The 18,154-nt window shown below is 36.9% G+C and overlaps 1 protein-coding gene across 7 annotated transcripts in view; it reads left to right on the plus strand.

Annotated features, from left to right (window-relative positions):
* The first annotated feature begins 1,762 nt into the window (after window positions 1-1,762).
* The window catches only part of Gria4 (glutamate ionotropic receptor AMPA type subunit 4), a 156,702-nt gene continuing 140,310 nt past the window's right edge, over window positions 1,763-18,154 (plus strand). For 3 of the 7 annotated variants that reach the window (XR_004388770.1, XM_032909664.1, XM_032909665.1), the window contains exon 1: window positions 1,764-2,204. Coding sequence is in view for 6 of the 7 variants with exons in the window: in XM_032909664.1 (XP_032765555.1) it covers window positions 2,043-2,204 (162 nt within the window). In the remaining variant the exon portion in view is untranslated. Of the gene's footprint in view, window positions 2,205-18,154 lie in introns of all 7 variants that reach the window. The other 4 variants (XM_032909667.1, XM_032909666.1, XM_032909669.1 and 1 more) reach the window with 2 other exon arrangements.

The following is an 18,154-nucleotide window of genomic DNA, read 5'->3' on the forward strand; positions in this document are numbered from 1 at the left end:
AAGAAAGAAAGAAAAAGAAAGAGAAAGAAAGAAAGGAAGGAAGAAAAAAAGAAAGAGAATAGAGGAAGAAAGGAAAAAGACACTAAAAAAACTTCCATGTTCATTGAACAGGAAATGGGCCCCTAGGTTTCAGGTTGGTGGGGGGAAAGGGCAATGGCAGGTGAGATATGAAAAAGATAATTACAGGTAGGAACTACAATGAAAAGACTAAAAGGAGCAATACATATCCAGAATAAGCATATTGTAATTAGCACGCCCTCTTTCTTCTTTGGGGACTTTTTCATTTAAATTGAAATGAAGTCTGACGGCCATGGTATTCATTTGGCAGGAAATCAGGCAATTTATATTTCAGATATGATCTCATCATCAGGTCCATCTGTTGACATTGTCTGTACATCATACTGTTTGGAGCTCTAAGAAAGAGAAAACATAACCTTAAAGTGAAATTCCCAAATTTGAAATTCCAAATAAGTGCTCTCTTTTAATAGCCTGATGTGTTCACTTTAAAATTTCCCTTTGAATTCTGCCATCTAATCTAACTGCAATACTTACAGAGGGAGAATTCAGGGACAGCAACTACAGGATGAGATCACACTGCTGTTAAACACTCTTAAAGAGACTAGATAGAATATTTTATTTATGCCAAGGAATATAGTTCAAAAAAAATGAATGACTCTGGTCCTAACTTATTTTTATCTAAAGGATGTTTTATACATGCAGAGAATCTCTTCCTTTTTAATCTTTCAAGCTATAACTCAAAATTGAGGTCTTGGGAAACAGATGTGAAAACAGTATGAAAGCTGAAGTCTCCTTCCACTTGCAGGGAGATTTGGCGAAGAACAGGCAAAGACCACAGACTTTCCCCAAGAAGTTGTCTTCACCAAACCAGCACTCCATCTGCCAAAACCTTGTGATTTGTCAGGGCTACTGTAGTTGTGCTTTACATTTAACTATTTCCTTGTTTACTAGCTTCATGTGTGTACATGTCCCAGCATGCCTGTTAATGTAACAGAACAATTTGGATTACTCCATTCTATTCTTCCATCACATACATTGAAAATGCAACTCAGCACACCAAGCTCTGGTGTCAACTGCCTGTACTGGAGTCACTTCATCAGCCTGCCCAAAAATCATTTTATTTTGTTTCTGTGGAGTTTTTGTGACAAGAACTTGTGTGGCCCAGACTGGCTATAAACTCCTTCCTTTTGCAGCTGAAGTTGACGAGCCCCTATGTCTGCCTCTCAACTGGTACCAATATAGTCACATGACACATGTATTCCCTACTGCACTCTGAAAAGTTTGGCCACATGCATTTCAATATCTATCTCCCCTAAGAGCTTATTAATCTGAGTTGATAATTCACCTCATACCAAGCATACACACTTCTGCCAGGACAAGTCAAACACAATAATGCTATCACTATATAGATCTGCCTATATCATCAAATGAAACTCTGACAATAATACATCTTCAATTAATATCATAGTCCTCCTGGGTGTTTTACTTTGTTTTGTTTGTTTTTTGTTGGGTTTTTTGTGTATCTTTCTTCCATAGTTAAACCAAAAGTGTTGTTTGTACCCTGTTCAGTCAAAAAAATTGAAACCTTTGCTAAAAATATTTTTTCTAGAATATTAAATAAGAAAAGGCTTCATTAAATTGATATTGACTACAGGCAGTGATGCAATGGAGTATTGTTTAATCTCATCAAATATATATATATATATATATATATATATAGACCAAATGAATATTCTCCCATAGAGGGATTTTTGAGATTTTTCAGAAGGTATACTGTGACAACTTCATTCAATCAATAGCTTAAGAGAATCTGTTGCTTGAATAAAGAAAAAAAGGGAAAAGGGGATTCTTAAATAATGTCTCACATTTTCAAGTCAAAATGATCTCTGTGTGTTTTAAATATGAGAAATATTGATTGATTCAGTTTCTGCATAAGTCTAAAGTAATGTCTTTATATAAGTTAAAAGCACAATTTTATTAACTTTTTTTCCTCTCTAATAGGGTATTCAATACTTCAAGCTATAATGGAAAAAGCAGGACAAAATGGATGGCATGTCAGTGCAATATGTGTGGAAAATTTTAATGATGTCAGCTACAGGCAACTGCTAGAAGAGCTTGACAGAAGACAAGAGAAGAAATTTGTGATAGATTGTGAGATAGAGAGGCTTCAAAACATTTTAGAACAAGTAAGTTCTGGGCTTCATCTTATTACTAAAGTGTGTGTTGGATAAAAATGCTGATCCACATGTTGTCTTTCAATACAGGCATAAACCTTCCACTCTTGAACAAAGCAGCTGCTTTTTAAAAGCGGTAATTGCTTCTTTACCTTTTATTTCTTTTGTAAATGAAGCTTTTCTTTTAAAATGTGACTTTAAAGTGTTGTCTATTGCATAAACAGTTGACACTCACTCACTGTAATGAGAAGATTGTTCTGCTGCATGGGAAGTGGACCATGCAGATTTCTGTATGTTCTCAGTATGCATCACTAGATAATAAAGTCTTTTGTGAACAAGAAAAAAAAATGCTGATCCATTCCAGATCTGTCTCCGTATTTTCTTCCAGTTTAGAATATGAGAATTAAGAACTTCCCATGATTTATCTCGAGAAAAAAAGTTCTTTACTGTCAAAGGTCATTTAGTCCTTAGGTGCAGTTGAAGATAGGAAAATAGTTTTTCCATCCTGTAAAGATAAAAACAGTAGAAGAGCATTTGCTTAGTCAGTAGTTCTGAGCCTTCATTATTGTGAATCTTGAAAATTATAGCCATGAAAATATTAGATAATTTAAAAGGAGCTTTTTATGTCTTCAAGAATTAGTTGCATGAAAATTATCAACATAAATTAGGAAAGCAATGAAATAAACAATGATTAGATAAAAGTCTGTAAGGTGATACTACTTGTCACCCATAAAGATGATCTTTCAACATTCCTTTAGAAGGGAGACTGTTTAAATAAAGATTTCAATAAATAACTTGATTAGATTTGAAGAGGGTAGGAAAAAAATAAACTGAACTTTTCCCTTATGTTAAGTGGTGAGAAAATGTGCAGTTATAGATTGTATTTGCTTCCCCTGTGAGTCTTTAGACAGTCTTCCACCAAAATCACAGTGCCTGGGTGCCATCTGGTGGTTCTGAGAAGATTTGTTCATATTTATCCACAATATAAATGAAATAGCAGAATTCAGAGTTAATTAATTAGTTAGGCATAGTATAACTGTAGAATTATGTGATTGGATTTGGAATAGAAAACCTATCAGTTTAGAGTTCATTTACAACACTCATTTTAGTATCCAAAATATATCTGAGATTCTAACACAACACCTACAATCTCTGGATAGAGTATCTCTGTATTTATTAGATTTTTGTAAAAGTTTATCATAAAATCAATTTTGCATTTTTAAAATATGAAACAGTAGTGCACACTAAAGAGCAATTGGCAAAGTATCTATCTTTTATTAACCTGTTATAAAGGAAAATAATAATACTTCACTAAAAACAGAATCTAAGCTACTTTGGTAAAGTATGAATAAGAAGTCTACACAGATCACTTCATGTAGCAATCCAGGTAAAAGAAACTCATAAGGAGCATTAGTGGAATCCCAGGGAAACCTCTTCTTTCATATGGAGAGCAGTGACTCCAACTCCAATTCTACTCTATCCCTTCTACATCTACTGCCCCTCTAGTGAGACTTTGCTGTTGTTTTACCTGAACAGTAAATAGCCAGGATGAATCCCCTGGGAAGCAACCAAACAACTGTTGTGATTGTCAAATTCCTGTCAGAGACTGAAAGTCACAGAGAGCCTCCACTTAGCTTCTGTACTCTAAAGACCCAGGATTTGGGGGATTAGTTGGTCCTCAAAGCATACTGACCTATTTAAGATGCATATTTGATTTCTGAGAAGAAAACTGGTGTACCAGGTACTATGGGTAAACTCTAAGCCTTAAATGACTGTGAAGGAATGATCTTTCCTGTTCCTGTTCCTCATCCTCCTCTTCCTCTTCTTGTCTTCCTCTCCTCCTTGTCTTCCTTCTTCTCTTCATCCTCTTCCTCCTCTTCTCTCTTTGCTTTCTCCTTTTTTCTCTTCCTCCTCTGATGTGTTTATAAAAAGTAAAAGAGAGGGGGGATTATGTTCTACGGAGGTGCGGTGAGGTATCCCTTCTCCCTGAGGGACCAGCCACACTACGGTATAATATAGAATAGAGTTTATTCGGGGTATGAGGAGTGGAGTTAAAAAGGTAGTATGGGCAGAGAGAGTTAGGGAGAGAGTAAGAAAGAGGGGAAAAGAAGAGGAAGAGAAGAGTAGAGGGTAGCTGTGAGCATATGGAGAGAAGAGGGAAAAGGAAAGGGGAGAGAAGGGACAAAGGAGGGAGAGGATAAGAGCAAGACAGCAAGAGAGTGAGGAGGGAGCAAGCACCTTTTATAGTGTAAGGCATACCTGGCTATTGCCAGGTAACTGTCTGGGATGGAGCTTAGACAGAATCCTCTGTTTTTTGTTAACATTTCAAAGTAGTTAAAAACTTGAGTGTCTACCATACTTCCTCCCTCCCCCGTAAATTCTACATAATTTCTTTACTATTAGGGCTACCTACAGAGGATTGTAAATAGAAATCCTTTGACTCAAGTAACAAACCCCTGTCCTGTGAGGAGGTAGTCTTCTTGGTTGTATAATAATGGTTCCTTTCTTCTGCAAGCTACATCTGATTGAGAACATGATTTTCTTATTATCTTTATTCCATAGCTCCAAAGAAAGTCACTTGTAATCTTTGTTGGTTTGATTCTGTGTTTTGTGGTGCTTCAGGCTGAATATAGACCCTCCGTAGATGTGTTTTGCAGACTCTGTAACTGAGATACATCTCCAGCTATGGATTTCACTCTTGAGTCTATTCTTTCAGAAGAAATGCTTCCAAGAATGTGTGCAATGTCTCATATTTCAACAAAAATCCATATTAATTAATTAAGCAAAGAACAGAAAACATTTCAAAGATTAAACTAAAGCATTATTTAAAGAAGAGTCAAGAGAGATTGAGTAGGAAAAGTAAAAGGAGATTAAAGCAGATTCGATAATGGGTAAAAAAAAAATCACTCCCAGACAGGAGGAAGAGGGTTAGTTTTCCATCACACAGAAGGATGATTAGAATAGATTATATTGTATTGTATGTTTTGAAATAACTAGGAGAGAACAATAGCCTATATTGTTTAGAAGTCTCTTGAACTCATTACCGGTACTAGGGTTTTTATTAGATGATCTCTGGTTCATGACAAAAATATTTTCTTCCCAAGTGGCATAGCTTCATGAATAGGATGGATGATAGATAAATTATATATATATATATATATATATATATATGTGTGTGTGTGTGTGTGTGTGTGTGTGTGTGCATTTCCATGTTTGTGTGTGCATGTATGTGTATACATATACATATATAAACAAAAGTTAAATATAAAATAATATAATTCCTTAAGACTTTTTCAAATCTTAGTATAATTTATCCCTATTCCCTTCCTCCTCTACTTGACTGACCTCCCTCACATTGTTCCTCCACATTCTTTCCATTTTTATCATTTCTTTCTTTATATCATTTGAATTCTTCTATTCTCCTCTCTCATTCCCCATGCCCCACTCCCTGGAGATGATTTTGATTGTCTTTGTCACAAATACAAATGATGGTGATTGGAGATACCTCACATGTCCTGAGCTAATCAGCATACTATGCAAATGTGTCTGAATATCATTATGTAACACTGAATATATCAAAGATGTATGCTTAAGAAATCAATAAAGGTTGTCTAGATAAAAATTTTAAAGTAGAAAAAGGTAGCCCTTTCTCGGGAGATTCACATAATGAAAATTCAGAGTGTGCTCTGAAATTTATAGAAGAACTAGCATACCTTGCTTACTTTCTATAATTGCTTCTTTGGCATTTTATTTTGTATCTGTTTACAAAAGCCTAATGTAAGTAGGTCACACAGTCATTTTAAAATATATTTTTAGGCAAATGCTTCACTCCTTCTTTAAAAGGGGAACAAGAATACCCTTGGCAGGGAATAGGGAGACAAAGATTAAAACAGAGGCAGAAGGAACACCCATTTAGAGCCTGCCCCACATGTGGCCCATACATATACAGTCACCCAATTAGACAAGATGGATGAAGCAAAGGAGTGCAGGCCGGCAGGAACCAGATGTAGATCTCTCCTGAGAGACACAGCCAGAATGCCAGCAGCAAACCACTGAACTGAGAACGGGAACACCGTTGAAGGAATCAGAGAAAGGACTGGAAGAGCTTAAAGGGGCTCGAGACCCCATATGAACAACAATGCCAACCAACCAGAGCTTCCAGGGACTAAGCCACTACCCAAAGACTGTACATGGACTGACCCTGGGCTCCAATCTCATAGGTAGCAATGAATATCCTAGTAAGAGCACCAGTGGAAGGGGAAGCCTTTGGTCCTGCTAAGACTTAACCCCCAGTGAATGCGATTGTTGGGGGGAGGGTGGTAATTGGGGGAGGATGGGGAGGGGAACACCCATATAGAAGGGGAGGGGGAGGGGTTAGGGGGATGTTGGCCCGGAAACCAGGAAAGGGAATAACATTTGAAATGTAAATAAGAAATACTCAAGTTAATAAAGAAAAAAAAAGAAAAAAAATATATATATTTATAGGTGATGGTGGTGCATGGAACATTTTCTCATTTGTACTTGTTTCCCAAATTATATAATGCCATGAATTCATTCATTCTTATAAATGTATTTGCTATTTAAAACAGCAATTAGTTATAGACTCCTTGGAACATTTCAAAACATAAACAGGAAAACGATAAAGGAAGCCTCAGACTGAGGATGCCTCTGTGCTTGAGTCCTTGTAATCTAGTTGACAGACATCTCTGAGACATTGTCTACCCAGCAGCAGAACTTAGCCAGCCATAGTCAGTTACTTCAACAGGGGTAAAGCATGACCTGTGCTCAGGCAGGCTGCTTTGTCCATCACTTCTGGCTTCAGTAATAAATGCTATCTGACCATGAAAAACTTGCAGAGCACTCTGAATCTGTACTATTTCCTCACAATGCCCTCATTCTAGAATTTTAAATGAAAGTCAAATAAAGAGTTTTAAGTTTGCTGTAGTTTTGTCTTTTAGACAAGAACAAATATGTGAAAAAAATTAGTTTTAAGCTATCATCAGTTTCCGTTATAAATGAAACAACAGGAAAATAATGGTGCTTATGTAACACTATGACACTCATGGCACTAGGAATATAAAATAAAAAAACACTGCATTGAGTTTATTACTACTTGCTTAAGTCAGCTCCAATCAAGAAAAATGCAGTACCTGCTGTTCTAAATTTAAAAAAATACAAGTTGATCCACACCTAAAACAAAAACAAAGAAGCAGACAAAATCAAAGAAACAAAACCTCTAACAACAACAACAGAAAAAAACCAGAAAGCAACAAAAACTTTCTTAATATCTCTTAATATCAATGGACTCAATTCTCCAATAAAAAGACATAAACTAACTGACTGGATATGTAAACAGGACCCAGTGTTTTGCTGCATATGAGAAATGCACCTCAGTGACAAAGACAGACACTACCTCAGAATAAAAGGCTGGAAGAAATTTCCAAGCAAATGATCCGAAGAAACAAGCTGGGGTAGCCATTCTAATATTGAATAAAATCAACTTTCAACCAAAAGTTATCAAAAAAAGAAAAGGAAGAACACTTCATATTTATCAAAGGAAAAAATCTACAAAGATGAACTCTTAATTCTGAACATCTATGCTTCAAATGCAAGGGCACACACTTTCATAAAAAAAAACTATACTAAAGCTCAAAGTACATGTAGCACTTCAAACAATAATATTGGAAGACTTCAGCACCCCACTATCATCAATGGACAAATCATGGAAACAGAAACAAAACAGAGATACAGTGAAACTAGCAAAGTTATGAACCAAATGGATTTAACAGATAATTATAAAACATTTCATCCCAAAACCAAAGAATATACCTTCTCCTTAGCACCTAATAGCACCTTCTCCAAAATTGACCATATAATCAGTCACAAAACAGGCCTCAACAGATACAAGAATAATGAAATAATCCCATGCATCCCATCAGATCACCATGGATGAAGGTTAATCTCCAATAACAACAAAAACAATAGAAAGCCCACATACACATGGGAGCTGACCAAAGCTCTACTCAATGATAACTTGGTCAAGGAAGAAATGAAGAAGGAAACTAAAGACTTTTTAGAATTTAATGAAAATGACGGCACAATATATCCAAACTTAGGGGACACAATGAAAACAGTGATAAGAGGAACACTCATAACTCTGAGTGCCTCCATAAGGAGATTTGAGATAGCATACACTAGCAGCTTTACACTGCATCTGAAAGCTCTAGAACCACGAGAAACAAATACACATAAGAGGAGTAGACTCCAGGAAATAATCAAATTCAGGGGAAATCAACCAAGTAGAAATGAAAAGAATTGCATAAAGAAGCAACGAAGTAGCTGGATCTTTGAAAAAAATCAACATTATAGATTACCCTTAGCCAGAGTAACCAGAGGGCACAGAGAGAGTATCCTAATTAACAAAATAAGAAATAACAACAGAACAACAGGAAATTCAAAACATTATCAGATGCTATCACAAAAAAACCTGTACTAAACAAAACTTGAAAATCTGGATGAAATGGAACAGTTACCAGGTACAAAATCAGGATCAGATAAACTCTAAATCAGGATCGGGTAAACTATCTAAAAAGTCCCATAACCCCTAAAGAAATAAAAGCTATCATTAAAAGTCTCCAAGCCAAATAAATTGCAGAACCAGATGAATTTAGTACAGGATTCTATCAGACCTTCAAAGAAGACCTAATACCAATATTGTTCAATCTATTCCACAAAATAAAACAAAGGGAACACTACCCAATTCATTCTCTGAAGCCACAAATATGCTTATACCTAAACCACAGAAAGACCCAACCAAGAAAGAGAACTTCATACCAATTAACATTATGAATATCAGTGCAAAGATACACAATAAAATTCTTACAAACTGAACCCAAGAACACATCAAAATGATCATCTATCACGATCAAGTAGGCTTCATCCCAGGGATAAAGAGATGGTTCAAAATATGGAAATCTATCAACATAATTCACAATTTAAACAAATTAAAGGAAAAAACCACATGATCATCTCATTAGATGCTGAGAAAGCAGTTGACAAAATTCAACACCCATTCATGATAAAAGTATTAGAAATATCAGAAATTCAGGACCCATATCTAAACATAGTAAAAAGCAATATACATCAAACCAGTAGCCAACATTAAAGTAAATGGAGAGAAACTTGACACAGTCCCACTAAAATCAGGGACTAGACAAGGCATTCTCACTCCATTTATTCAATACAGTACTTGAAGTCACACCCAGAGCATCAGAGAGCAAAATGAGGTCAAAAAGATACAAATTGGAAAGGAAGAAGTCAAAATATCACTATTTGCAGATGATATGGTAGTATACTTAAGTGACCTCAAAAGTTTAATCAGAGAACTAATAAGCTTGATTAACAACTTAGGCAAAGTGATGGGGTATAAAATTAACTCAAACAAATCAGTAGTCTTCCTCTCCTCAAACAATAAACAGGATGAGAAATAAAGGAGGGAAATGACATCCTTCACAATAGTCACAAATTATATAAAATATCTTGGTGTGACTCTAAGCAAGCAAGTGAAATATCTATAACAAGAATTTCAAGTCTCTAAACAAAGAAATTGAAGAAGACCTCAGAAGATGGAAAGATCTCCCATACTCATGGATGGGCAAGATTAATATAGTAAAAATGGCTATCTTGCTAAAAGCAGTCTACAGATTCAATGCAATCCCCATCAAATTTCCAACCCAATTCTTCATAGAGTTAGAAAGAAAAATTTACAAATTTATTTGGAGTAACAAAAAAAACCCAGGATATCAAAAACTATCCTCAACAATAGAAGAACTTCTGGGGGAACCACCATGCCTGACCTCAAGCAGTATTACAGAGCAATAGTGATTTAAAAAAAACTGTACAATATTGGTACAGAGATAGGCAGTTAGATCAATGGAATAGAATTGAAGAACCAGAAATGGATCCACATGTCTATGGTCACTTGATCTTTGACAAAGTAGTTAAAACCATTCAGTGGAAAAAAAGACAGCATTTTCAACAAATGGTGCTGGTTCAACTGGAGGTCAGCATGTAGAAGAATGCAAATTAACTCATTCTTATCACCCTGAACAAAGCTTAAGTTCAAGTAGATCAAAGATCTCCACATAAAATCAGATACACTCATACTAACAGAAAAAAGTGGGAAAGGGCCTCAAACACCTGGGCACTGGCTTCCTGAAAAGAACACCAAGGGTTTATGCACAAAGATCAAGTATCCACAAGTAGGACCTCAAAAAACTGCAAAGCTTCTGTAAGACAAAGGACACTATCATTAGAACAAAATGGCAATCAACAGATTAGGAAAAGATCTTTACCAATCCTACATCTGAAAGGGGGCTAATATCCAATATATACAAAGCATTCAAGAAGATAGACTCCAGGGAGCCAAATAACCCTATTAAAAATGGGGTACAGAACTACACAAAGAATTTTCAGCTGAGTAATATAGAATGCCTGAAAAGTACCTAAAGAAATGCTCAACATCCTTAGTTATCAAGGAAATGAAAACCAAAACAACCCTGAGAGTCCAACTCACACCAGTCAGAATGGCTAAGATTAAAAAAAAAAAACAACAACAAAAAAAACTCAGGTGAAAACAGATGCTGGCAAGAATGTGGAGAAAGAGGAACACCTTCCACCCCTCCATTGTTGATGGGATTGCAAACTGGTACAATCACTCTGGAAATCACTCTGGAAGTTCCTCACATAATTGGACATTCCACTACCTGAAAACCCAGCTATACCACTCCTGGACATATACCCAAATGGTACTGCAACAAGCAACAAAGACACATGCTCCACTATGTTCATAGCAGCCTTATTTATAATATCCAGAAGCTGAAAATAACCCAGATGCCTTTCAACAGAGGAATGGATACAGAAAATGTGTTACATATACACAATGGAGTACTACTCAGCTATCAAAAATAATGACTTCATGAAATTCATAGGCAACTATGATGGAACTAGAAAAAACCATCCTGAGTGAGGTAACACAAGCACAAAAAAGAACACCACATATGGTATGCACTCACTGACAAGTGGATATTAGTCCAAAAGCTCGAATTACCTAAGATACAATCCACAGACCACATGAAGCTCAAGAAGAAGGATGACCAAGGTGTGGGTGCTTCAGTCCTTCTTAAGAAGAGGAAGAAAAATATTTATAGGAGGCTATATGGAGACAAATTTTGGAGCAGAGACTGAAATAATGGCCGTTCAGAGCCTGCCCCACTTAGGAATCCAGTCCATGTACACACAGCCACCAAAACTAGACAATATTGATAAAGCCAAGAAGTGCATACTGACAGGAGCCTGATATAGCTGTTTCCCGAGAGGCTCAGCCAGAGCATGACAAATACAGAGGCAAATGCTCACAGCCCACCATTGAACTGAGCAGTTGGAGAAAGGATTGAAGAAACTGACGGATTTGTAACCTCATAAGAACAACTATACAAACCAACCAGATCTCCTAGGGACTAAACCACTACCCAAAGACAACATACGGACAGACTCATGGCTTCAGCAAAGGATGTAGCAGAGGATGGCAATATTGTTCAGCAATAATGGGAGGAGAAGCCCTTGCCCTGCCATGACTGGACCGCAGTGTAGGGGAATGTCAGGGCGGGAGCCAGGATGGGTGGTGGTTGGGTAGGGGGAACATCCTTATAGAAGAAGGGGAGGGAAATGGGATAGTGGGTTTATGAATGGGAAACCAGGAAAGGGATAACATTTGAAATGTAAATATAAAATATCCCGCTTAAAAAATCAAATAAACATATAATATCAAGCTTCAAAAAAAAGTTACACTCCAGAGAATCAAGTACCCCTATTAAAAAGAGCTACAGTGTTGAACAAAGAATTCTCAACTGAAGAATATCAAATGGCACTGAAGTACCTAAAGAAATGTTTAACATCCTTAGTCATCAGAGACATGATAATGATACAACCCTGAGATTTCACCTCACACCAGTCAGAATGACTAAGTTCACAATCTTAGGAGACAGCAGATGCTGGCCAGGATGTGGAGAAAGCCAAACACTCCTCCAATGTTGGTGGGATTACAATCTGGTACAACCACTCTGGAAATCACTCTGGAGATTCCTCAGAAAATTGGACATTCTACTGCCTGAGGACCCAGCTATATCACTCCTAGGCTTACATCCAAAAGATGCTCCAACTTATAACAAGGACACATGCTCCACTATGTTCATAGAATCCTTATTTATAATATCTAGAACCTGGAAAGAACCTAGATGTCCCTCAACAGAGGAATGGATACAGAAAATATGGAACATTTATACAATGTAACTTACTGCTCCTCAGTTATTAAAAACAATGACTTCATGCAATTCTTAGGCAAATGGATGGAACTAGAAAATATAATCCTGAGTAAGGTAACCCAAACACAAAAGAACGCACATGTTATGCACTCACTGATAAGTAAATATTAGCCCCAAAACTTGGAATACCCAAGATACAATTTACATACCACATGAAGCTCAAGAAGAAGGAAGACTAAAGTTTGGATGCTTCAGTCCTTCTTTGAAGGGGGAACAAAATACTCCCAGGATAAAACAAGGAGCAGAGACTGAAGAAGAGACCATCTAGTGACTGCCACACATGGGGATCCACCCCATGTAAAGACACTAAACCCATACACTATTGTAGATGTCAAGAAGTTCATGCTGATAGGAACCTGATATAGCTGAGTGGCTCTGCCAGAGCCTGACAAATACAGAGGAGGATGCTCTCAGCTAACCATTGGACTGAAAATGAGGTCCCCAAAGGAGGAATTAGAGAAAGAACTGAGGTGACTGAAAGGGTTTGCAATCCCATAGGAAGAAAAACAGTATCAATCAACCAGGCACTGCAGAACTCCCAAGGATTAAACTACCAACCAAAAAGTACACATTGAGTGACCCAAGGCTCCAACTGAATATGTAGCAGATGAGCCTCGCCTGGCATCAGTGAGAGGAGAGGTCCTTGATCCTGTGAAGGCTAGATGTCCCAATGCAGGGGAATGCCAGGGGAGGAAGATGGGGGGAATGGGAAGGTGGATTGGGGAGTATCATCATGGAGGCAGGGTTTGGGGGAATGGAGAGGTTTTTTGGAGGGGAAATCTTGAAAGGGTTTACATTTGAAATGTAAATAAAGAGAATATCCAATAAATGAAGAGAAGAAACCCTGCTCCTCTAAGTAAATTTCAGCTCATGTGTTGGGTGGTGAAGCACTATATAAATTTATGCATAGGATATAACTTTAAACAAAGCATACAGTAAAACCTTAGGCACATAGCCATTCCTGGATAATTATTAATTCTTCAAATACTTGTTCAGTAATCTCTCTTTCTCTTTCTCTCTATCCCCATTCTCTCTCTCTCTCTCTCTCTCTCTCTCTCTCTCTCTCTCTCTCTCTCTCTCTCTTTCCCTCTCCCCATATCCCCATTACCCCTCACTTTTTCTTTGTGTGTGTGTGTGTGTATGTATATATCTGTCCATCTGTCTTTTTGCTTGTGTGTCTGTGTACCAGCCCTGAAGTGCCAAGTATTATAGATACATTTTATATTCTGCTTGGTTACTTTTATATAGTTAAATATTTTTGCATTTGTGTGTGTCCTCATATCTATATGTGTAGATACACATGCAAATATGTATTAATACATGTGGCATCATGCACACAAAGTCAGAAGACAACTTTTGAATGCGTTGTCTTTCCACTATGTGGATCCTGGGCAATGAACGTAGAATGTCACACTTGTCAGCAAGTGCCTTCACCTTCTAAGCCATCTAGCTGGTCTACATTAGGTTTTCTTCGTGTTTTTTATTTGTTTGTTTTATATGTGTGTGGGGGTATGGTGTGTGTGTGTGTGTGTGTGTGTGTGTGTGTGTGTGTGTGTATGCAGGTACACTGATTCCTACATGTACATGTGGTGTGTGTGTGTGTGTGTGTGTGTGTGTGTGTGTGTGTGTGTGTGTGTGCAGGTACACTGATTCCTACATGTACATGTGGAAGCCAGAGATCAGCATTAAGTGTCTACCTGGGTCACAATCAACCTGTCAGGCCAACAAGCTCTGTAAGGTACATTGTTTCTGTGGCCTTGATACCCAGCACTGGAGCTTCAGATGCACACCACTGCACCTGGCTCTAATGCTGGTGTTAAGGGGCTAAGTTCCTCCCTTCCTCAGGCTTGCTCAGAAAGCACATCACCAAAGAACTACCTCATCAGCCTTCTAGTTAACTTAAGGATTACACCAAAATCATTTCCTAAAATCCACAAAACTGAAGTTTTTAAGAATTTTGTGGAAACATGATTAATAGAAGTTAACAAATATACATCCTGGATTTCACTTAAGATGTCAGTTCTTATGAATAGTTGGTGATATCAAAGGCATCAGAGAATTGAAACTATATTAACTCTTCTTCATAAAATGTATGCCTTTCAGAATTCAAGTATTTATCTGAAGATTATAACTACTGGCTTTAGACTGTGAAATAAAAATACATACTTAACAAAAGAATAAAGAAAAATGATTCAAAAGCTGGTCCACAGACATCTTCTTAGCCCCTTCCTTTGGTTGTAATTAGCTCGTCCTACAGTGTTGCTGGTTTCACAAAACAAGATTAAAAATGAGTGTGCTACTAAACAGCATGTGGATCTCAGAAGCTGAACATGGGTGATCTTCTCATTCTGTTTGCTAATTTGGAAAAATAACAAAAAATCCATTATTGATATCCTGAAAGGTTATTATGTTCCTAAAGGATAATCATTCTACCCTGAGGCAAGTTCAACCAGACAGAGGAAAGTAATCTCAACAAAAATGTGGATATTTGTACAGAGGAGAATATGACACTGGACCTATTAATTTATTCTAATCACCATATTGCTATTCATACCTAGAAAGGATTTAACTCCTTGAGAGAATCATGGACGAAAGTCAAATTTATAACATCATCGATTAAAGTATAAAACCTGGATATCTAGAGGATATATACACACATTCTTATAACTTTTAAATATTAGAAATTATACCATATAAAACTATACCATTTCCATCCCATCCCCCTTTGAATTACTACCATTTAATAAAAAATTAAAGAAGAAATCCAATATTTTAGAGCCTGACTCTGTGTTTCATAATGGATCATTTCAGTTACTAGCTAGTGATCTTTTTTTTTACAACAAACCAAAAAGGAGGAAGAAAAAAGAAAAGAAAAAATCAGAACAGACTAAAATAAAACACAATAGAAAAAGAAAACAAGTCACACCAACGAGGAAGAGACATCTCTATGGCAGATGTTTGATAAAGATGTTAACTTTGGATATTTGAGTCAATGTCACCACACATTGTGGTAGTGTGAATGAGCTAATTCAGTAGACAGGACAGCTATGCAGTCAGCATCTCCTGTTCTTATTTAAACTCCGAATACTAGACAAATGAAGACAAATGGTCCCTACTCTTGGCTTACACTTAGGCCAGACACCCAAAAAAATGTAAAAATAATTATTGGAGCATTTAATAACTTCAGAAAAGAAATATGAAATAGAGCAAGAATTCAGAAAAGAAGATGACTAAGTATGCTACAATTCAGCAATGCTTTATAGAAGAAAAATAAAATTTTCTACATTGTAAAATGCATTAAGATTTTCATGGAAAGTAGGTGAGAAACAGAAGGAAAGGAATTAAATTTTCATACTCAAGGAAAAGAAAGGATAGTCCAAGACAGATGAAAGACTGCAAAAAAGTGATAGCTAAGAAATCCTATCAGCAATTTCCCTCATGGAAGAACTGACAGAACCAGGTACCTTTCTGGGAGAGCTCAGGAAATGGAGATGAATTCTACAGGACACAATAAGATAGTGAAATAGATCATTGGCCAAGGAGGAAGTTGTGAAAACTGGCAAACAAAAAAGCAGAGTTCTAATGGAATTACTTGGGTGTTTGCCTATTAAAATTCTATCCATCAAAGCAGAGCACATCACTAACCAATACATCCCCAGGCACTAGATAGGACACCAAAAATAACTGTTCAATGGAAGTCTGAATGGGACTCACTTGAAGACTGGAAAAGAGACATCTTCAATATGTGTTTAAGGTAACAGCACCCAATAACACCTGAGGCCTAGCTGGCAATTACTTGAAGGCTTCTGTGTCCAGAATCTCACTAAGCAAACTGATGAGAAACCTATACATTTTAGTTTGTGGTTCTGACTGAAAAGAAGAAAGAATTTGTTTTCCACATACTAAAGTAACAATAAGTGAAACACAAGAATGAATCAAGTTTCTGGAAAAAAAGAGCACCATTAGGGAATCCTATCAGCAATGTTCCACACTGCACTGGCAGAACATGATGCTTTTGCTTTCTGGTAGAACACCTTTGCCTATCAGGGTTTGATCACTTTGAACATACACAAAGTAAGAAGGACACAAAAGGCTTGAAGTTATGCTAAAATTGGTTATTCATTAAGCTTAATTTTTGGCTAAATTAACTTGACTGTTAAGGTACCATTATACTGCAGTAAGTCTGTTGGTTTCACACAAAATAAATAAAAAGAACAAAAATCAAACCTTTAATATATCAGTCAGATTAGTGCTAACTGGTTCTATTTAGTGAGATTAGAACAAAAAGTAATTGTCTAACAAGAGCTGCAGGTGTAGCTTATGATAACAGGAGTCTAGGAAGAAGATGATGTATTTTTCAGAATGCAATTCATTTTGTCTTGAAAATGTTGTGAAATCCAGGATAAGTTAGGCTCAAATAATTTTGTTTTGCATGTAGAGCAGTTATTAGAATCCAAAGAACAATTCTTTTAAAATAATAAAGTAAAACCTGCTTGATAATTTAAATGAATAAATACTTTTAGATTTTTAATTTTAAATCAGAAGCAGCTTCTCCAGAATATTCACTTCGGTTTAATTTAAAGTATCTATTATTAAATAGGAAACAGGAAAATTGCTCATCAAATGTTGAAAACACAAGCTAACAAAAAGCAAATTATATCAGCTGCTTTTTTTCCATTGCCGTGACAACATGCCTGACAAAAGCATCTTTTTTAATTAATTAATTAATTAATTAATTAATTTGTATTATTCACTTTGCATCCCACTCAATGCCCATATCCTGGTCACTGACTCCCACAATCATTCCCTAATATTCCCTCATCTTTTCCTCTAAGCTGGTGGGCAGCCCCTTGGGTATCCCTCTACCCTGCCACTTTGTCTCTGCATGGTTAGGTGCATCCCCTCCCACTGAAGTCAGACTAAGCAACTAGAAAAATATATCCCATGGACAGGCAACAACTTTTGGGATAGCCCCTACTTTCGTTGTTCAGGACCCATATAAAGACCAAGCTGCACATCTGCTATATATGTGTGGGGAAGCCTTGGTCCAGCCCATGTGTGTTCTTTGGTGGTTTGGTCTCTGAGAGCCACAAGTGGCCAGGTGAGTTGACTTTGTTGGTCTTCCTGTGGCATTCTTTTTTCATTCGGGGACCCTTAATCCTTCTTCCTATTCTTCCTTAAGAGTCCCCAACTCTATTCACTGTTTCCCTATGAGAGTCTGTATCTGTCTGAGTCAGCTGTGGCAGGGAATCTTTCAAAGGACAGGCTACGATGCCTCTCATAAAGGCAAAAATTTAATTATGATTAGCTTACAGTTTCAAAAGTTCAGCCCATTATCATCATAGCTCACAGGAAATGAGGAGGACAGTCTCAAAGCCCAACCCCTCAGTCACACACTTCCTTCAGTAAGGCCACACCTATTCTAATAAGGCCACATCTTGCAGTGGTGCCACTCCCTGGGCCGAGCATATTCAAACCAATACACTCTGTCTAGCCCATATCAGTATGTAGTGTCTTATCATGTGTTTGAGAGTATGTTTTTAAATAATAATGAATAGAAATATAATAAAACTGCAAAAG

The sequence above is a fragment of the Rattus rattus genome, chromosome 8, assembly GCF_011064425.1.
Source record: "Rattus rattus isolate New Zealand chromosome 8, Rrattus_CSIRO_v1, whole genome shotgun sequence".
NCBI classification, from domain to species: Eukaryota; Metazoa; Chordata; class Mammalia; order Rodentia; family Muridae; genus Rattus; species Rattus rattus.